This window comes from Falco naumanni, chromosome 12 (genome assembly GCF_017639655.2).
Source record: "Falco naumanni isolate bFalNau1 chromosome 12, bFalNau1.pat, whole genome shotgun sequence".
Classification (NCBI taxonomy): domain Eukaryota; kingdom Metazoa; phylum Chordata; class Aves; order Falconiformes; family Falconidae; genus Falco; species Falco naumanni.
Genome location: NC_054065.1, coordinates 32,894,584 through 32,916,365, shown reverse-complemented (window position 1 = coordinate 32,916,365; position 21,782 = coordinate 32,894,584). Strand labels below are relative to the sequence as shown.

The window sequence follows — 21,782 nt, the reverse complement described above, 5'->3', positions numbered from 1 at the left end:
CTGCATGCTGCCTGCTGTACCACACCATCTCCTCAGAAAAGGAATGGAGCATCACAGCAGTTTCTGGAAATTGTTTTAGGTTCTCCTCCTCCCCCAAAATTTCCTTTTAAATTTTTGCTCCAGTGCATCTACAAGGCAGAACGTTTCAGCAATGCACAGCAATGGGCTTCTCATGGCTTTTGTTTCTGCCAGTGAAACAGCTATGACTGTAAGGTTTACAGAGACTTTCTGTTCCTGTCTAAAATTATCTTTGCTGAGCCTTGTGATGCCAAGAGCACAGAGCCAATATTCCAGAAGCCCTGGGAAAAACGGACTACATTTCAGGCACACTCAGCTAGTGCGGTTACAGTAGCATCCATCAGCCACACCAAACCTCAGGGCCACCACCATGTCAGGCCTTGCACAAGGGGACACCACCCGTTTCTTTGCTGCGTGAGACAGCACATAACGTCAGGGCCTGATCCTGCCATCTGGGTACTCTGTGGTTGTGGGGTGGTTGTCCAGCCAAAGAGAAGTCTCTGTGATCCCTGCTCAAACTGTGAGATTAGGGCGAAAGGATATGAAAAGACAGCAGGTGGATGCAGACAGATGGGGAATGCCGAGGCTAACAGGGAGACAACAGCAATTAGCATAAGCAGCAGCAGTCTCAGCTCACCAGCTGCTTTGCTGATTGTCTGCCTCCCTGATTTCAAACAGCAAAAAAGCCATTTGCCTACGAGGAGCATAGTCAGTAGCTAAAACTGCCCCTCAGAACTGAAAACATCAGGGAAAAAAAACCGATTTCCATGATACAAAAGCAAGGCTTGCAGGGCTGCCATGTAGGAGTTTGCCTAAGTAAGGCATGGAGCAGGCAGCTCAAAACAGCTACCAAATACTTCAGAGCGAAAGGCTAAAAAAGGAAAGTTTTAGAGGAGGAAATGAGTCAGTAACTTGCAGGACGGGAGGGGGAGTTCAAATAGCTGAGGCATATAAAGTAAGCAAGTAGTCACCATCTCAAATGCTAGAGAGTCGGTGCGATGGATGTATTGATCTTTGGTTTCTGTTGATGCAGGGTCTCGTTACCAGGTGGGAGTTCATGGATGACTTTTTATATTGACCATGCTGGCTTTTGAAGTGGTCTGTCACTGGATGGAAGCTGCTCAGCTGCAGTTCACACTGGTGCTTCAGACTGAAGCCAAAGCAGGTCACCACCAGCTACAGGATTGCAGAAATTTCTTGGGCTTCCCCGTGGCTGGGGAATGGATTGGGGTGGGGTGGGGTGTCAGCTTAACCGCAAATGCCATTTGCCTTAAGAGAGGGAGGGGAATTCACCTTTCGAGGTGGTTCATCCAAACATCCAGCTTGAGCTTTCAGCCTCACTTATTTATAGCACTAATGCTAGGAAAAAGGACAAAGCTTACTCGGTGCTGAAAAGCAGCAAAGCTAGTAAAAAACCCTCTGTCTCCACAATGCTGTATCAATCCACAGTGTTGATTTCTTTGTTAACAGCCTCGTATTGCACTGAAACCCTGGGGCAAAGGGGTAAGTCTCACTCTGATAAGCCTTTAACTTGCTCACTGATACACCACCACAGCAGCTGGCCGTAACAGGGTGTGCATGAGCAGAGCAGTAAGCCATGAGAGAGCTAGCGTCAGCATGGCAATAAACCACACTACTTCCTCACCTCTGCCCCAGGTCCCCCTCCCATCGACAGGGCAGGACTGGGCAAAGGGAGCTCATAAAAAGCAGCAACAAAATTTCCTTCCACCCTCCCCAAAACAGGGAGCTTCCCCTTGGTTCAGACATCAAGGCTACAGAGCTGCCACAGGAGCACCCTGCTGCAAGCAGAGGGGAACACACAGCGCTGCAAATGGCTGGGGTGATGCTTAAGGTCACAGGCACATGAGGAGTGGGGCTGTCGAGCCAGAGAGCAGCACAGGACTGGAAAAACAGACTCACTTTCCCCTACGCAAGCAGCAGCACAGGATTTACATACAGTAGGGGTCCCCAAACCGTGACATACATACTGCTAATCACTGGCAGGCAGCTCCCAGTGCCCGTGCTGGTACAGCACAGAGTCTGTGGAGCCCTATGCTACGCAGACTGGTACTACCATGAGCCATGCACTTGTCAATGCATTTTGGTGCGCAGTTCCTGTGTCTAGCTTCCTCAAAGCACCACAGCCGCTGTGTTTATGCCTCACCGGGCTATGCTGGTTTGTTTTTTGGGGAATTAAACCTTTCAAAAAGCCGTCATGGTTCTTGCTAAATGCCCTTCCCAGAGCAAGCGCATCTTTCCTATGAGGCAGAAACAAGTGAGAGAGATCTCCCTTACTCTGCTGGTGAAGGAGTCCCTGTCCTTGCTGAGGTTCCTTTAACTAGCTAGATACCTTCTCAACCCACTGCAGTGTTCCGAAAAATGCAATGAGACCTCTTGAAACAGACTGATCCAACAAGCCAGTTCCAACCAATTTTCCCTTCTAAGTATACAACATGGAACAGCCCCAGCCCTGTTCTCATGGCCTTACATCATCCCTTCCCCTCCTCCCCAGGACGTCTCACTTCTGTACCCCTCTTTCATAGTGCAACTGATCTACGAAGAGCAAGCTTGTAACAATAATAGACAAATTACCCACATCAATTAAGACTAAAAGGCACGGCTGCCCAAGCTCTCTGTTATGTGCCACCAGAGATGCAGCTCTGCTACAGCACTGTGCAGGGAGGTCCCTGTAACCAAACAGTGCCCGCCTTGATTTTCTCTCCCAGCCATGCAGCATGCACTGCCAGCAGGCTAACAGTCACAGCAGAAAGACAGGACCAGAACAAGTTGTCCAGAGAAATGTATTTGTAGGACTGAAGTTCCACTATTACACACGCATTTTATCTGACTTGATTTAGAACTGTATGTTTAAAAAACAAAAAACAAACACTAAACGTGTCCCTACTCAATTCTTGTTACTACTTCCAAAGTAAGTTAAGACCCTGGTCCAAATTTAAGCATTCCTTGATTAAATAAATCAGAAAAGAGCCTAGGAAAGAACAATGTACCCACCCCAAGTTAAGTTTAAGTTGTACTGCTAGGTCTCTTGCTAGTTTCACCAATTGGTGAAAACTGGTACAAATGCTCTCGCAAAAGGGACCCCTGGCCAGGGTAAGCCACCCAACACAAGAGCCTAATGCAACAGGAATGCTTTTCCAATACATGCATCTTCAATATGAATTTCAGCAACTTCTACCTAATGTGAACAGTTGTTACAGCATTTAGAGACGGCATCTACTGGGGTATGCTGCAGGGGCAGGGGATGAAGGGGGGAAGTAACACTCTCAATTAGAACAGCAATATGGGTGAAAACTGATATACAGCTCACACCTTTTATGTTGAAGCTTCATGGTAGCTGTAACCTGGTACGAAGTATTGCTGCCTTAGACCACAGCCCTGAAAACATGCAACCGAGTCTTTTTGTTTTCTGCTTACAAGCAGGCAGTCATTAAATAAGCTCGATGCTGGGGGCTTTTTGCTCATCAGTTCACGCCAGGAACATCACTGCAGTCCAATAATGAAACCTAACTGTCTATACATTTTTTAACACTAGCAGGTGCCTCTGTAATCTGATTACAGAAAGCCCGAGCTTTCCTGCCCAGAAACGCTAAGGAAGTAGCATTTTCGTAGCGTTTCGAGTGAGCAGCGCTGCCATGAACACGGAACAGCGGCTTCTCCAACCCGCCGCTCTTAACAGCAACAGCGTTTTCTCAGCGCTCAGCTTTGTGCCGGGGACAAACCGCTCGTTGTTTGAGCCACCTGAGAGACCGGCGGCCGCGCCCCACGCGGGGCCGGGGCCGGGGCCGGGCAGCGAGGCGCAGGGTTTCCTGCAGCAGGCAGCGAGCGCGGCCGGCCCGGGCCAATCAGGAGTGCCTGGCTGAGATCGCACCAAACTAGGTATGAAAAAAAAAGTAAGAAAAAAAAAAAAAACCGAAAGCAAAGCCCCGCACTTCCTCCTCCCCATCTCCTCAGGCCGCCTCCTCCCCAGGCTTCCCTTCCTGCTCGGCCCAGCGCCATGGCCGCCCTGCAGCTGTCCCCTTAGCTGCCCCCCCCGCTCCCCGAGGACTGCTCGGCCCCGTTCGCCTCCCTCCCAGCACCCCAAGTCCGCGTTTTGCTCCCCCACGCCCAGCGCCTTTCCCTCACGGCCCCACGGCTCTCCCCTCAGCGCCTCCGCTGCACACCTTGGGGCAGGTAATCCCGCCCCACCGCGCGGAAAACACGTCGCCATTGGCCGGCCGGCAGGTGACTGCCCGTCAATCAGCCGGCAGCTCCCCCTGTGACTGGGCAACCCACCCCCATCAGCCAGGTGGGGAAGGGGTGGGGGGAGCTCCCCCCACCCCTGTGCAGGCAGAAAGGCGCATGCGCACGGAGCCGGGTGGGGTGGACGGGTGTGGGGCGTTGCCACGCGGGGCTCCCACCATAGCAACCGCTTCCTCCTCCGGGCACGGCGGCCGTGACGTCGGCAGCGTTTCCGCCCGGCTCGCGCCCTCGCCGCTTCCCTTCCTGCTGCCGGAGCCCGCGCCGCGCCCAGCATCCGAGGGGAGCAGCTGCTGCCGCACCGCGCTCTGCCGCCCGCCGCGCTCCGCCGACACCATGGTAGGGAGCCCGGGCACAGCAGGGGGAGTGGGGCGTTTGGGCTTCTTCCCCTCCTCCGCCTTCATCTCTGGGGAAAGGGGGGAGGGGGGCGCTTGGTACCGCCCGCCTGCCGCATCCCGGCCTCCGCGCCGGCTGCCGTGCCTTGGCGGGGCGATGATATCGCGCTCCCCTTTACTTCTCCTTCCCTCCGCCCTGTTCTTCCCGTTCGCCTTTGAACTTGAGGCGGTGGATCCGTTCTTTTCCCTTTCCCCTCCCCCATCCCGCCATGAGGCGGCGGGAGGTTACTCCCCCCCCTTTGAGGTGATGGAACTGTCCTCTTCCCTTGGTCCTCCCCTCCCGTGAGGCGATGGTACGTTCCGCGCCGCACACAAGCACTAGGGGCAGGCGCGTCCATTTCACCGGGGGGGTGGGGTGGGGGGATGTTGCGGTGAGGCGGCCGAGCGAGGCGGGAAGGGGGGGTGGGGGTGAGGATGGGACGGCGGCGCGATGTGCGGCCCTTCCCCGTGCCGCAGGGCGAGGCCGGGGGGGGGGGGGGGGGCGGTGCCCCCACCCCCCACACAGCCACCCCGGTGGGCTGCGTGGGGAGTGGGTCGCCGAAAGGCCCCGGGGGGGGTGAGTAGGACACCCCTCCCCGGGGGGGCTGGGGGAGCTGCCCCCTCTCAGAGGAAACGCGGCCTCGGCCGCATCCGCCCCGCCGGGCGGCCCCGGGCGGGAGCCATCTTCCCCAAAGCTGAGGGGATTCGGGCCTGGCCTAGAAAACGGCGGCTGCGACGAGCCACCCGCTCTCCCGCCAGCCGGGGCCCCCGCTCTGCGGCCTCCCGGGGCCGGGCCGCCCTTAATCAGGCCCGGCTGGAGTCAGCAGTCCTGGCGGCAGACAAAAGAGGGGAAGCAAAACCCGCGGAAGGAAAAAGCTGCTTGTAACAAAACGTTTTTGTAGCGGCCGCTTGAAGAAGCTTAAATTTGAAGGTACTTGCCGAAGGGGATTGGGAGATTTTTTTTTGTCTTGTTTTTTTGCACAGAGAAGAAAGAAACAATGTTGGAAATATTTTAATCTAAAATACAATGCTGGGAACAGGGAGCATAGAAATGCATTAAACGTGCACACTGGCTTGCCTGTTTTCTCTGGCTTTTAGGAAAGCAGCAGGGGACTCCTTTCATAAATGGGGCAGAATAGACCAAACAGCTATTAAGCTTCATGGTGGTTCATTTTCTGTTTGGTTGCTAAAAGTTTGAATCCTCATTTAACTCAGGCTACCGCGACTGACAAATTCACTTGAATTACTAGCTGATACAGTTTCAGCTGCTGTCCTGTTTTTGCTTGAGTTATGCACAAGCACTTGTCCAGCAACAGACATCTGTGTGTTTTCATGCACTTGCCTAGTTGCATTTAGTAGAGGGGTTACTTACTGAGTCCTTACTCTGGTATTTACCATTAGTTTCTTGAACATGGTGGTATATCCAGTAAATAAACTTTTAGTCTGCATAGACCCAGCAGCCAGGATATGTTACTAATCTCCCTGCTTCCTATCACACTTGAGTTGTAGCATCTAGAGCTGGTCAGCAGTGTGGAGCAGAGCTAAAGGGAGTCACAGATGAAGCTGCTAAAAGTCTGACGAGACTTGCAGCTCTTGTTTAAAGTAGGCTTGTCTGAACAGGCTAGCTACCACCTCTGCAGTACGCAAACCTAGTTTAGAATGACTACTCAGTGTGTCAGGCTTCATCTTGCTTCAGAACCAGAGAATTCCCCAGTCAGTCAAAACTAGTATTTCTCATAGTGATCTCCTTTTTGGAACAGTCTGGGTTGGCTTTTTAAAGATGCTTTCCAGTTGCTGCAAATGAACTTATTTTGGGCAAAGAGTGTAGGCCTTCTGGCAAAGTACAGCAATGCCAGCAGGAGGGCATCATTTGGTATCAAAAGAGCATTGGATTTTCTGCTTTTGTGTCTTGCCACAAGGTTGAGTTTCTTTGCTGCTGGATTAAATGACTCCATGGTCTTTGGAGGACCGTGCAAATTATTTTTCTTGGTTGTTAGTCAGTACTGTTCCCAAATCTGTGTAATTACAAGGTACATATGCCTCATATACAAGATGACAGCCTCATGACAATTGGTAGTGTGGGTGTCTGGCATGTTTCTACTTGCCTTGTCAGAATATTGCTATCAAGAGGCTCCTGCTGGGAGCAAGGGCTGACCTAAGCGATCTCATGTGGTAGAGCTTGCAGACAGCCAGAACTTGCATGTAAAGCTGTTCGGAGCCTTTCACTTGCCTGACTGTTCAGTATTCACAGCAACCTCTAGGAAGGGTATCTTGGTAACGAGTATCTGGGTGCCCAGAGCAGGTCTTTAAAGCCTCTTTTTATGGGTTAGATTTAAGCTTTAGGTTGCCATAGGTGCCTGGAGGGCCACAAGAAAATCCATACAGTCAACTTGGGCTTGTACTAGCTGGTCTCTGTGCTGAATGTGTTTCTAGAGGAGCTTTGCTTTCCTGCAAGAGTACTGTTGTATACCAGTTTATCACCCACATTACCTCAAAAATGTTTCAACACAGGAATAGGTACTACTCAAAACTTACGCCCTGCTACTGACTACCACAGTTCCTCTTTTTCAGCAGCATTGCTGGGATTGCCTTTTGTGGGTATTGCTTGTTCTACCTACCTTGATAATTATATCGGGAATGAAGTTTGTGGTAGCTCGGAGAAGGTGATAACTTCCTCTTTGGCTGAAAGCTGAGGAAGTGACCTCCAGGAATTCAGGGGAATTTTTTTCTGCTTTTTTTTTTTCACAATTGCTTTCTTATCTCCCCTCGTCTAGTCAATAACCTTTCGTATTGGCAGTAGAAAAAAAAAAGCTGAACAGAACTCAGATTCCTTCCCCTGTGCCGCCCCCCCCACAAAAAAAAAAAAAAAGAGCAAATACTGCAAAATAAAAAACTCGAGTCTAGCTGGCAAGATTGGCCTACAAGTGATATGCAAATAACTACTGCTTGCTGGTTTATGGTATGCAAATAATGGCTTCTTACACAACAGTGGTAAAAAGGCAGTTAGTTGTGCTTCCAATCATGCTTCAGATCTGAATGTAAGCCTTGGACTTTCAGATGCTTAGGCTGCCTGGAGTAAACAGGGCAGTCTGTAGGTATAGGTATCTATCCGGCTATAGGTAGCAGAAGACATGGGCCCGTTGGGACTTGGTAAGTCACTGGTGTTCCAATACTGGTGCTGGTCTTTGGGGTGAAGTTAAACTTGTCTCTCCATGCATTGCCTCCTTTCCTGCTCAGCACGGTGGGGGTGGTAATATCAGATGGGTTTGCTTCAGTGCTCAAATAACAGATTAAAAGCAAAGCAGTATTTAAAATCCTTATATTTTTAACCACCCACGTTTTCAGTTGGCTTGGTGGCTGTAGCTGACACTTTTTCAGAGGCCTGATTTGGCAAAATCTCCCAGTCTGTTAGCTGCAGCCAGGCTATGTGACCCTCCCTTTCTGTCTAGGTGCTCTCACAACCAACTTGGCTTAGTTTTCCCTTCAAGGTCTCTGTTCTGATGATGTCCCAGGGTATTGTGTGGCAATGTAAGCAAGGGACAGCTTTGTGAATGCTGCTGTCCCAGAACAGTTGGTTGGTTAATAGAAAATATTTAATAGTTAATTGAAAAAAATACTTGTGCCAGGGATGTACTATGACACATTACTGAGTCAGATGGAAATGCTGCATGGTTCCATGGACAATTTAGCAGTGGCAGGGTATTTTGAAGGCAGATAGGAGGGATGGTATGCCAAGCAAAGGGGAAAACAGGGCACTTGCTGAAGAAACTGAGAACCGAATGCATGGCAGTAGTGTGCCTAGCAAACATGGGAGCACTGTGTTCTCAAATCTGCCTTTGCAATTAAACAAGGCATACTTTAATAAGTTTTTGGTGTCAAATTCTGGAAAAAATTTATGATGTTTTTCCAAGAAGCAAAAGTTTCCACTTGAACAGCTGTGGATAGGCCACACGGGTGCACAACAATGTGTGTGCATTGTTCCCAAACAAAACAAGTAAAGAACTACATCTTGACATGTCTCTGTAGGTAACGCATGCACAAGGCACCGCTATGGAGGGCTATTAGGTTCTGGTCACAGGAAAGAAAACCCACACTGTAAAATTGTCAATACTAACAAGACAAATTTAGTCCTTCAAACTTGCCTTGAGGCAAACGAAGTCATTAGTTTAAAGTCGTCTTGGCTTTCTTATAGTTGAGGAGGGAACAAAGGCTTTTCCTAGGTAAAATATTTTAAACATTGAAGGAAAATGCTGGAGTTCATGGTGCTTCCAAACAGAAGAGAAGGCAGATTTCATTGTGTTACGGTTGCATTTCAGTGCAGGCTTCCTACAAATCCAGTTTCAGGCGTCTGGCGTGTGTCTCACCCCTGAAATGGCTTTCTGTATATGGGGATTTTCTTGAGAAAGCTTTGGATTATTCTTCAGTCGTTCACAGTTTAGATTAAATTTCGGTTGTAGGGTACTTGGTGATGGAGGCAAAATGTTGGAAGCTATTAGCGGAGGCAGCTGGGGACAGCTCTTGCAGTTGGAAGCCTGCTAGACAGAAGGCTCTCTCTTCAGGCTGCCCTGTGTAGGGATGGCATTCTGCTCTCACAAGACTTCTGCAGTGCTTTGCACTTAAGGCAGGAACGATGGCTTTGTGTAGGGAATAAGAGCTGTTGTGTTACTGCAGCGCATGCTGACAAGGCATTTAATGCAACCATTACCTCATGTGCCTACAGCAGTCTATATGAAAATACAATGGAGAGACTGGTATAAGCGTTCCAGAATAACGTACGAGGCAACGCTGCCTGTAAGACATGCCGCCTTTGCAATAGTTGTGTGGAGGTACTGGGGGAGAGCTCATTTTTGCTGATTTCCTTCAGAGAAACTTGCTCTGTCCCTCTTTGTCTGAATGTCTCCCTGAAAATGCTGCACTAGCATCATTTTCCCATCTGATAATTAGGTGGCTTGCCTCCTTGCAGCTGCCTTGTTTCGGTGAGATTAACAGGCCCTGCAGCTAAGGTGCTTGACACTTACAGGAACAGGCTGGCCGCTTGAATGTAGCCTTTCCTCTGCAGTTGTATTCTGAGGATGGTTTTAAGTTGGTGTTGCCTCTGTTACAGGGTTGATCTGTCCCCTACAGCAAAACATCATCAGCTTATGGTTGTGTATGCCACAAGTATCTGCAATGTGCTGCCTAATGGACAGCCACCCACGCACCAGTCCAGAGTTTGCTAACTGCTTTCATACTGAAAAAGGAACAGAACCATGCTAGCAGTTGTAGCCCTGCAGTGTTCAAGCCGGAATGCACAAAATCATGTGCTGTATTGAATCCTCTGAGCAGAGTGATAGTGGGCCAAAGAGAGAAACCAGACTAACAAACGTTTATTTTGTCACTGCTGGCAGGGTGGCAACTTCTTGTCAGCTATTCTTCTGGAGAGATCAGCAGAGAGACAGTTAAAATGTCGAGTGGGGACATGTATATACAAGTGTGGCATTTTTCCTTGTTCCAGTGCTTTTAACAGTCATCCTGTTGCTGCCCTACACAGAATGGTTGCAAGCACCTTACAACAAAAACTGCCTAGGGTTTGGATTATTTCCTTTTTAAGTACGTTTATGAAGCCATTTGTGGCTGGTACAAGCCCAGGGTTGAAGCGTCCTACAGTTAACAGAAGTAGATCCTCTTTTTGGAAGCAGTTAGCTGCACTGGGAGTTTATGGGTTCATTTCAACCCATACTAGCTATAGGGTTTTCTCAGATGGAACAAATCTGCATTGTCTCTAGGAATATAATGGCTGCTAATGTCAGCCTGTGTGATGAATCCAGGGGTTGTATAGCAGCTGTAAAAAGAAATAGCACCAGCTACTAACAGCCTTTTGCTTTGGAAAGCTGAAAAACCCAGTTCTTACTATTGTCCCTTCAGCTTCTGGTCTGTCCCAGTTATCAGCTGCAGTTTAACAGTGAATTTTGAGTTTCCAAACTAAGTACTCTCAACATTTTTGGAATCTGAAATGACTTGCCAGCAGCGCTCAGTTTCTTTATAAGGAAACAACTTGTCTCCTGACTTGGGAGATATGTTTCTGGCTGTGCAGAAGCACAAGCATATGCTCATGACTGCACAAGAGTTTGCATCAGCCTGCAGTTTGGTTGCTGCTGCTTGGTTCTGACACGCTGCTGAGCTTTCAAAGTTAACTTTTTGGCAACAAGAATTGGTGCAGGGGAATTAGTTGTGGTCTTGGAGCAAAGATTAAGAGTTGACAAAGGTAGAGCTAGGTGACATGAACCACTTCTGTGCGATTATACTAGACTCGTTCCCATGACAGTTCAGGGTTCCTAAGCATTTTCTACTTAGGATCCTGAGGGTTTTGTGGCTGTAAACTAAGTATTAACGCCTGTTGTCAGCTACTGAGGTGGAGCTGGGGGAGGGAGATTGTCCTTTGTCTTGAGTTCATTGTGGATTTCTCCTTAGTGAATGATGCAATAGTTCTAGTTGCTGCACTGTTTGCTTTATTAGGGCAACCTTGTATTGCTTCCAGTCTTCCCAGAGAACTCTTGCCTACACCAACCACAGGGATGGGAGGAAAAAAGACCTTTATTTCTCATTAGTCCTCCATATGGAGGAGGTGACATAGGAACATGAGTCACTTTGAGTTGATGTTTGCACTTTTGCTTGAATTTATCCTGGAATAGGCTTTCTCCACTTACTTTCCTTGACATATTGGCGATATGCAGAAGGGTGGCTGCCTTCCAGGGAGTTGAGGCACAGTCACTTTGCTCCCTCTTCTCCTATCCCAAAGTAAGTGTAAGGGATTCTGGATAGATTACCCCTCATAGACAAGCAATTCATTGTAAAACTTGAGGGAAGTCCCTTGTATTTGAGTAAACCCCTAAAGATCACTATTCTCCACGCTAAAGTAAAGTTTCTGTCTCAGGTTCACTGCTGTATTAGATTGCCCTGGTTTTGCATGACTGGCACTTGGGAGATCTAGATGCTGAACTCCATGATAATAGATTCTGCCAGCTGTGCTACCTCTCTTCACTGCGTTAGCAAAGCTTTGCCAGCCACTAGAAGTTAGAGGAGAGGTGATGGTACAAAGGAGAATCTGGGCTTATATGAGGTCCTGCATGGTAGGTAAGTGTTGATGAAGGCTTAAAAAAGACTAAAAAACAAAACCATCTTAAGTAGTTGTCCAATCAGTAACCACATCGCAAGGGCTGCCTGTTTGAAAGCTAGCACTAAGCAGTTCACCTTCACCACTGATCTCCTTGGTTTTGCAGCTGAACAATGCTGTTTCTTCAGAACACTCCCACTCTGACAAGGTACATCGCCTCCCACAAAATTCATCCATGAAGCTCGTGTTTTGGGGCTGAGCTTAAGGAAAAATACAATGTAGAACAACCTTTAGGCTTTTTCAGTTAGTATATCTTGTATGATGCTTTACTTGACTGTTTAGTACTGCTGACTGTGCTCGTAACAGTGATGTGTAGTAGTTTACACAGAGGGAGGAGGGTGATTTTCCTTCCGAGATATGATTGCCATGTCTGAGGATAATGCTATTTGAATTTAGAAGACCAAAAACCAACAGAGGAATAAGCAGTATTAGAAAGAAATCTCTCTGTTTACACAGCATGCAGCATTTTGAGCAGATAAATGTGTGTTGGACAGGCTTCAGTTTGGTCTTTACTGCTCTGGCCATGACATACTGGCCATGACGTACTTCCAGCAGTCTCTGCTGGCCAGTATGGCTTCCCATATTTGCAGTATTCACTGTTGCACAGCTGTTTTTAAGCTCTCCCAAGTTACTGCACTCTGAAAACAAAACCTGGCTACAAATGCTTCTACCCTGCTTTTTTTTTTCCCCCTTCCCTGCCCCCCCCCCCCCCCCCCCCCCAAAAAAAAAAGCAGCAGACTGAAAATGCAGTTCAGCATCTCATCATTGTTGCTAGGTCTTGTCCTCTTTATTCTGTGCAGCTGCCTGTAACATTAGATTGGTAATGCTGCATCTGCACCTATTACAGCTAGCACAGGGGTATACCACTAAGTAACTATAATTTCCTGTTAGTTTTTGGAGGTGGGGGAGGCTGGCAAGGCAAGCAGCTTGCTTTAAAGACTGGTGGAGGAACTGCTGGGAAGAAGACACTTTAACTATTAGACTTGCAGGTTCTCCCTTTAAAACTGAATTCAGAGTGAATTCTGAAAGTTGGCTTGCTCAGCTACAAATTGTACCACTATACTCCCAGTACACCCCACATGTCTTGATCTCTAAACCAGATCCATGTGACAAACATGGAATCTGGTCATGTTTTACCTATGTTCCTAAGGCTGCTAGCAAGCGTGGTAGGAAACTGAGCAGAAGATCTTTGTGGACTTGATTGTCTAGCCAGCCTGAAATGGGTAACAAAATTAAGCTGCTGTAATGCCAAAGGATCTACCGCAACTGAATCTCAGGGGACAAGGAGTGGACATGCATGTAAAACTACCCCCAAACAATGTTTTAGTATAAGTAGGATTGTGCCTTCTTCAGAATAGTTTTGGTTTGGCAGCTGGCTGTGGGCAGCATCGAGACTCCAGATTCTTTGCTTGGTCTGGAAAAGGGGGGCCTGCAGCCATTTCTGACGAGACTCTCAGGCCACTGGTGGCTATTGCCAGTATTGGTTGTCTTCCAGCCTCAGATTTAAGGCAATGCAGTAATGTAGTTGTGAAAACTTGTGGTGGTAGCCCTAAAGATCTTTGCTCTTGTCGTTGCAGGCATCTGGAGTACAAGTTGCTGATGAGGTATGCCGTATCTTCTATGACATGAAAGTGCGGAAGTGCTCTACACCTGAGGAAATTAAGAAAAGGAAGAAGGCTGTCATCTTCTGCCTCAGTCCAGACAAAAAGTGCATTATTGTGGAAGAAGGCAAAGAGATTCTGGTGGGAGATGTCGGTGTGACAGTTACCGACCCTTTCAAGCATTTTGTGCAGATGCTTCCTGAGAAGGATTGCCGTTACGCTTTGTATGATGCAAGCTTTGAGACCAAGGAATCCAAAAAAGAAGAGCTGATGTTTTTCTTGTGGTAAGCAGTCTTCCCAACTTGCTCATTCCTAACATGCAGTCCAAGCACTGTGGGTGAGGTCTCTTGAGTATTTGTGTGGCCCAGACTGGCAAGATGGCAGGCTTAAAATGAGCCAGGCATCGTGATGCCTATATTCTGAGCCCTGACACGTTTCACCTTGTTCATAACTGGTAGGATGTTGCTTCTGTCTGTGCTGGGTAGTAAATGTCACTGATCACACTTTTTGGTGTATCCCACCAGGGCACCAGAACAAGCACCTCTCAAAAGTAAGATGATCTACGCAAGCTCCAAGGATGCAATCAAAAAGAAGTTTCAAGGTATGTAACACAGCTAATGCTGCTAGCTGTCCCTGGCATCTAGAATGCTTTCACAGCAAGGCTTAACCATTGGCTCATTGGTTTGGGATTTAGTTTTCGGTTGTGGGTTGTTGTTTTTTTTGAGATACTAATGAGAGATGAGAACTTCACAAGTGAAATGCCCTGTGATGCAGCTCAAATGAGCTCTAGCTAAAACTTACATGGTCTGACTCAGTTTTAGAGGGACTGGAACTGTGCTCAGGACAAGAGCAGGTTTTGCAGTGTCTGTGACACCGTAGCTGTGCCATGCAGAGCAGCACATCTGCACCATACAGGCTAGAAACCATTAGATTCCTTCTAGAGCTGCTGCTGTGGCAGAGGATGTTCAAGCCTGTGTCTGTTGAAAGACACGGTCTCAAACACACTGTGCAATAGTAGTAATTAACAATGTGCTTGATTTAGAGATGTGGTTGTGATTACTCATTTCAAAAGGCATTGCATCTCCACGTGGAGAAGCAGAGTTCCATTCAGCCTGTCAGACACAGTTAACCAAGGAGTAAACATCTTGCTGCAGCATTCAGAGATTTCATGCTCAGTCGGCCTGGCTTGTAGCCGGAGAGCGCTGACCCCCTTCAGTTCCTCCTGCTGCACTGGGCCAAAATCTTGCAGCCGGCAAGACAGACAGGATCGTTGTGCAGCAGTGCCAGCCTTCACAGGACAGCTGGCCAGTGGACTGGAACTACCCAGGGAGGCTGTGCTGCATATGTGGAAGTTAAAAAAACAAAAACAAAAAAACAAAAAAACAAAAAAACAAAAAAACAAAAAAAAAACAAAAAAAAAAAAAAAACAAAAAACAAAAAAAAAACCCAAACAAAGAAATCCTGAAGAAATTCAGCTTTTCTCTACATCAGACAGGCTTGGGTTGAGCTCCCCGCCCTCCAAAAAAAGAATCCATTGTTGATTCCTTGGAGCAGTGAAGCCTTTCTGGTCTCTACAGCCCAGATGCTCACTCTGATTCTTTCACCCACCTCTCCAGAGCCAGCAGGAGCCGAGTCAGCCATTTGAGCCTGCTTGCGTGTAGCTTCCTCACCTGCCATACCCAGGGTAGCCCTAAAAAGGAGAGATCCGCTCCTGAGAGAGCCTGCAGTGAAAAGGGGAACAGTCTGAGCACGGATGTAGTGAAAATGTTCTCCTCGGTATTTCTGCATTGCTATTTGGTGTGTAGCCAGATGTCTCCTCTGACACACAGCGGAGAAAACCATCCAAATGCCTAAGCTAAGGCAGGGCTTACCTGCTTGAGTGACCCGATTGCCTCTTCTAATGTTACTACCAAGTACGTTTGATTGATTACTAGCATGTTGGAATGCCGCATTATTGAGTGTTTTGCCTCTTTTTTTAGGCATAAAGCACGAATGCCAAGCAAATGGGCCAGAGGACCTCAACCGAGCTTGCATTGCTGAGAAGCTAGGAGGCTCCCTAGTCGTAGCTTTTGAAGGAAGTCCCGTGTAGATGTCATACAGTGCCACAACTCTACAAGCATTCCATGTTTTAATATATCAGTTATGTAAAGCAACCATTCTAGGCGAGGGTTTCACTAACTGTAGGGAAGCTGTCTTGTAGAATAAAGTAGATTTTGGAGATGTAGCTCGTATGTACAAATGACCCTAAATAAATCAAATCTAAGGATTTATCTTGGTGTATTAATATTTGCATTGGTTGTCCAGCCCAGTACTTTCCCCGATGGATTAACACTAAAGGTCTCCCAAAATGTTGGTCCAATGCTGCAATGTGTCAATGTATCATGGGGTGAAAAGGGGGGTGGGAGTGAGAACAATCTGGTTCCTATTCTTAATTTTCTAAATTGCTAAAAGCAAAATTCAGTCAGTCTTTTTGAGGCTACTGGTCAAATTGCCAAACTCAGAAACAGTTTCCCCTATAAGCATTTAATACAAAACTGTAAACCTGTAGTGAAAGTTAGGCTAAAACAACCTGTTGGCACAAAAACTGGGTTAAATTCTTAGTGCTAGCAGTTGCAGAGCAGTACTAATAAAGGCTAATCCTGAAGTGAAATAGAGATAAAGTAGACACTTTCCTGGAGAAGTAGTCCTAATCCACTCTTGTAAACTCACAGTGCAGTAATAATATTTAAAGGTTCACTTGTTCTAGAGGTTCAATGTTCTTGTTATGAAATGCCTTGAGTTCTCTTTCAGCCTGAGGGATTCTATAAAAACTGCTTTTTTGTTGACATAGTTTAATTTAGAACTACCTTTGTTTCTCTAATACACACTAGTGGGTCAGATGCTTCTGAGGCTTCTACAAATGCAGATACTTCTATCAGAGCGCTCCAGTTGTATGGGTAGTACAATGAGAAGAAACCACATCTCAAAAAGTGGTATTCTCAGCCCCAGTCTTTGGTCACTTGGTCCATAATTACTATTGATCTAACTTGGTAGAACCAATCAGCCTGACTAATATGGCTTGATCTGGGCTTTTTGTCTGTTAGCTTCTTTAATTCTGTAGAAATGCATGGAAATATCACCTAGAAAGTCTGACCTGAAATTGAAATGCCTTTTGTATGGGGGGTAGAGAACATTCCTGTGCCAGCTCCAGAGATCTTAAAAGGCTTCCACGTTTCACCGGTGGTTGATTAAAGCTGTTTCCTTTGTGTAATGTGTACATGGGAGTTGCATAGAGTTTTCCTGTATGTCTGTAGAGAAGAAGAAAAAAGAAAAAAACAAACCAAACCCCTTAGCCTCCCGTGCGTTACTGTGATATGTTCTGTGCGTGCCAAATTCAAGTAGCCTAAATAAATGGGCTTTCCCTCCCCTGGGTCAATGAGTGATTCCTCTGCAGCCTGCGGATTAGCCCTCCTGCAGCGGGGCCAGCGCTGCCGGCTGAGCGTGCCAGTGCCCCGTGTCAGCCGGGGGCTCGGGAGGCTGGTACGCGCCTGCTGCAGCTGCCACACGGGGAGAAAGGAATGGGGGGTGCGGGGTGGGGGGAGCAGGCTGGATGGAGTTGGGCATGGGGAAGCAGATTCACCTGCCTGCTGAGTGACAGCCAGCCTGCCATCGGCTCTCACTCCCTGGCAGCACCTGCTTTTGGCCCGGGGGGCTTCAGACCCAAATGTCCATGCCTTGGGGAGCTTCCTGGGAAACTTGTTGCAGTCCGAGCAGGAGAAACCCTGCACATGTCAGTCACTTGATGTTGCTTCCCTTGTAAGAACTGAGGGGACTTTCTCTGGCCAGCCACTGGAGCCCAGGCGCTTCCAGGCTGCCCCCTCCCCTGAGCTCTGGGCAGCTGTGTGGGGACAGAGCTGCACTGTCCCCACCACTCCCAGCACAGCAGCAGGCTGTGCTGGCTTAGCCGCAGGGCCAGGGAAATGGTGGTCCATGACCTCACGCAGCACGTGCCCTCTCTGGCCACACTGCGCGGTTCAAACCTTGAATTCAGAGGCAGGCGGTGACGGAATGCTCTGACTTGGCACCCACACGGGTCACCGCGCTGGGAGCACAAGGGTTTCCGATGCAAAGAGATCCACCGGAGTGAAGCTTTGTGACTTTTGAGAAAAGCAAAGCGGCCTGGTTTGTGCTGGGGCTTTTTGCCTGTGTTTCAGTCAGCTCTGAGCTCACCCAAAAGCAGCTCCTCGTCGTCCTCATCAAGGGCTCGTCCTTGCTGAGGTGTCTGCAGGACTGGTCTCTGTCCAAAGTGCAGGTCCAAAGTGCAGGTTGAGAAGGAAATGTGGTGACACAGCGGGACTGGTGCTGCCTGACAAACCACGGGAACTCCCAGCCCCAGATCCACCTGATGATGCGCCTCCAGACTGCAGGCATCTTCCAAGAGACAGCCAGCCCAGGTGACGCCATGGGGGCCTTCTGCCTGGGATTTCCTCCCTCGGTTAGGAAAGGGAGCAGGAGAAACCCTGCAAAGGGGGAAGGATGTCAGACCTGGAAGGTAGGAGTGCAGTTTGCACAACGGGAAAGCCCTGTCTCGCATCAGGGACTCGCCTCCAAAGTGCCTTAGTCCCAGGGATCTTTTGAGGGATGAGAAGCCTGAGGTGGCACTTCAGGCCTTGGCTAGGTGCGCTCCCGCAGCTTAATCTGAGCTAAGGGGGTTTGGGACCCTCGCAGGAAGTCCCCAGGTGTTGTACTGGCCTCTGGAATACTCCTGCATGCCAGGGCTGGCAGTAACTCAACCTTCAGAGCTATAATGCTTCAGGCTTGTCCCCGCCATGGAGTTAGTGGGCCCAATTTTATTATCTCCCAAGGCTGTTTATCCTGCTGCTGTTGGAGCTCTGTGAAAAGCAAAGATGTTTCTTCCTGTGGCTGTTCAAATCCTTTCCGTTCAGGTTTCTCCCACATCACCCAGACCTTTTGAAAAGGCAAGGCGAGCAGGGAGAGAACACGAGGAACGTTTCCTGTAGCCTGGCCGCTTGCTGGGGAGGAAACGGCTTCTTCCCGGCAGGACTACATGAAGAAGAAAAAGGCGAAGGGGTTCAGGTGACGGACCCAGCTCAGCCACGCCAGCTCAGCAGGACTGCAGCCCAGGTAGGGCAGCTTGGCTGCAGCAAGAGCACAGCGGGTAGAAACCCTTTCAAGTCCACGTGCGGGCAAGGGTTTCCCAATAGCCATTTTTGTCCGTGACCCTGGGGAGAGGGTTGGGATGGGAGATGGAGACTGGTAATTGAGGCCTGAGCGTGAGCAGCAGGTGCTGCAAACACAATTTAGCGGCTCCAGCAAAGGTGACCTTGGGTGTCTAAGCTGTGGCTTGATAAGCCCAAGTAGCCAGGCTGAAAGGTGATGTAAGGGGTCCCCGCGGGGGGATCCTGTGAGGTGTACCTGTCACTGAAACCGGGAATCAAACCCCTTAACGCCAATGCAGCATTAAGAAGCAGGCACTCCCTTACTGCAGCGCTGGGTGCTCGGTGGCATCTCCACAGACCAAGCACACCTGTGTAGGTTTTTACCATTACATTTATACACAAAATTACAGGGTCGTACACTCCCAAATACAATGATTGGTTAGAAATTTACAAATAATTGTAATATTTGCTGTGTCACCCTTCTCTGTTACTACACTTGTGCAGGGGAAGGGTCTTCACCCGGGCAAGGGTCTTTTTGACCTGTGGGCGTGATTTTTAGTATTATAATGAAGGCAGTTCACTTCTGGACACCTTACAAGTAAGTTTTGTTGCCAGGTTGGAAGGCTGGATTATCGGCCTTGCCAAGCTGCCCAAGAACTCATCCTATACACAACAGAACCTGGGCGCTCTGGTTACGGTCTGGAGAGTAAGGACTGAGGCTGTGATGGTCTATAGATAGCACAGGGACTTCAAGGAACAGTCTCGGATAATCAGCAGTACAGCGATTCATACATCATTGGTTAATAAGGTGCTAACACGATTCCACCATGGAGGTTAACTCTTTAGAATCAAAATGTTCTTCTATGTAACTGTTACATTAACACAGACTATAGAAAGATTCAGTAAGATCTGCAAGTAATTTGCAACATACCTGCGAGGGGTCCGTGAGGGGGTCCTGTGAGGGGATCCTGCGAGGTGCCATTGTGAGGACATCCTGCGAGGGGATCCTGTGAGGTGTACCTGCGGGGGGATCCTGTGAGGTGTACCTGCGGGGGGATCCTGCGAGGGGATCCTGTGAGGTGTACCTGCGGGGGGATCCTGCGAGGGGATCCTGTGAGGCGAGTCCCGCCCAGCAACCGGCCGCCACGGGGCCCGGCCCAGCCTCTCGGTCGCGGCTGCCTGAGGAAAACCTGCTTCGGGACGGGTGAAACAGCGCGGAGACAAGGAGCTGTGAGGGAAAGAAATGCGAGGAAGGGCCCTGCGAGCACGGAGGGCAGGGAAGGAGGGAGCTGCAGGCGGGGGATTGCCCTGCAGCCCCCGGAGACGAGGCCTGCTCCCCCTGAGGGGCCGCAGCCCGGGGCCGGCGAGAAGCGCGGGCGGGAGGGAGCGGCAGCGAGGAGCCGCCGTGAGCTGAGCTGAGCCCCCGGCCCCGGCGCCACTCAGAGGGGGCAGAGGAGGCGGCTCATGCGAGAAATGCAGTGAAGCGCCTAAAAGCCGACAGGCAGCAGTTGCACAGCTGACAGGAACCACCGAGAGGCAGGCAGGAGCCTCGCTGGCTGCCAGAGGAGGCCTGGGGCTCGGCCCGCTCAGCTCTTCAGAAGGGACAGTCAGTACTGGTGCAGAGGGGCTCCACAAGAATGCCAGTCAGCTAATTGCTGAAAGAAAAACTGCTCACTTGATAAGAGTAAGGACAAAAGAATGGTGGTAGTGGGACCTTCTTCTCAAATGGCCCCCCGAAGAGAGTGAATCCCCTGCTCGGGGAGCATGCCCGGAAAATTTAAAATGAACTTTACCTTTACATTGAAGCGAGGAAGCAACTAAGCAATAATTAGGTAGTAGGTGTAGACTCTGGGCAGAACTAGCCAACTTCACTGTATAAATATGCACTGTGAGCACAACTAGGTGTGCAAGTTAGGCGGAGCGATCCCCCCTGCACCTGGCGCCGCAATAAACATACCTGCTTTGTGACTTACCCGAGTTACAGAGTTTAATGCAGCACGACAAAGGTAACTCCGGCCATGGCTGAAATCGGGCAGAAGGATCCAGCATTCCCATCAAAAATCACCCCAGCTGGGCAATTGCTTCATCTTTACCAATTAAGTGCCTGCCTGCGGATCCCAGCAGCCGACCTGCCTGCCCTGAGTCACAGGCTGACAGGTGCCCGGCCGACAGCGCCAGTGCCCCCAGCAAAGCAGGCATGTTGCAAAACGCCACCGGCTCCCGGGAGAGCAGGGGCTGGCCAGTGCTCAGCCCTGTGCTGGTGGGCAAGGCTTGGCTTTCCCTACCCCCTCAGGGTGGACTTCCCCTTCCACCAAGGTGCCGGGGGAAGAAAAAAATCCCAGCAGGACCACTTCAGGTGTGGAAAATTAAGCTGAACCTCTTTCCCCAAAGAGATGTGAGGTTTTTCAGCTTTGCTTAGCAAGAATCTGCCCATCTTTCCTCCTAAAAGAGCCAGCTGGGCGATGTGTTCTGCAAGGGCATCATGTCCCCCACGCTGGGGACACCAAATCTGCTCTCATGCAGTTTCTGGAGCATCATCAGAGCCCTTCATGTGCTTGGGACACCGGCTGCCCTCCTTGCATGGGCCAGTTTGGAGGCTTTGTAACTGCTTGTGTGTTAACGCCTGGGTATCATCTGCTCTGTTTTGCACAAGAGCTCACAATAAAGGAAATTGTTACAAAAGCAAAAAAGAAACAGCTGAAAAACGGAAAGATTGCATCACTTTGCTGCACGTGGGGGTGCACTGGGGGGCACTTCCTACCGGGGGCTCTCCGAGGGTGATGGCCACCCCAATACGCTCAACAGCTTGCTTCAGCCTATAGGTTGGGGTGGGGCTTTTTGCAATCTTGGTAAAATCCAGGCGTTCCCTCACTTTTTGAGGCTCTCCAGAGGCAAAAGGTGTCAGGCCAGGCATGCTGCTGACATGACAGTGCTGTCACTGGCCGTCCTTGCTTCATGAGGTTCTCCCCATGCTCCACAAAGTCCAGGAAGAGAAACTGAAGGCTAATGGTGGCTGCGGGGAAAAGCTCTGCTCACCGGGTTTGTCCCTCCGGCGCGGGGAGATGGACCTGCCAGAGCCCAGGGCACTTGCCGGGTATGCAGCCTATGCACGTACAACAGGGCTGGGGGGTGCAGCGGCAGCAGGGCTTGTAAATGAGTGTGTGGGGTCTCAGCTGCCACGCAAGGGGCTGGGGCCACCACCTCCCGGGGACACACAGCC

At 49.5% G+C, this 21,782-nt stretch overlaps 1 protein-coding gene and 1 long non-coding RNA gene across 3 annotated transcripts in view; one reads left to right on the top strand and one right to left on the bottom strand.

Moving 5' to 3' along the window:
• The window catches only part of LOC121096050, a 34,258-nt gene extending 29,828 nt beyond the window's left edge, over nucleotides 1-4,430 (bottom strand). Inside the window, exon 1 of one of the 2 annotated variants that reach the window (XR_005830328.1) lies at nucleotides 4,312-4,430. This is a non-coding gene — a long non-coding RNA (uncharacterized LOC121096050). Of the gene's footprint in view, nucleotides 1-989 lie in introns of both variants that reach the window. The other variant, XR_005830327.1, reaches the window with a different exon arrangement.
• On the top strand, nucleotides 4,381-15,673 carry DSTN (destrin, actin depolymerizing factor). The gene is made up of 4 exons (XM_040611546.1): nucleotides 4,381-4,614; nucleotides 13,380-13,687; nucleotides 13,928-14,004; nucleotides 15,383-15,673. Exons 1-4 carry the CDS (start codon nucleotides 4,612-4,614, stop codon nucleotides 15,490-15,492), a joined length of 498 nt encoding a protein of 165 aa, XP_040467480.1. The 5' UTR covers nucleotides 4,381-4,611; the 3' UTR covers nucleotides 15,493-15,673.
• The last annotated feature ends 6,109 nt before the right edge of the window (nucleotides 15,674-21,782 follow it).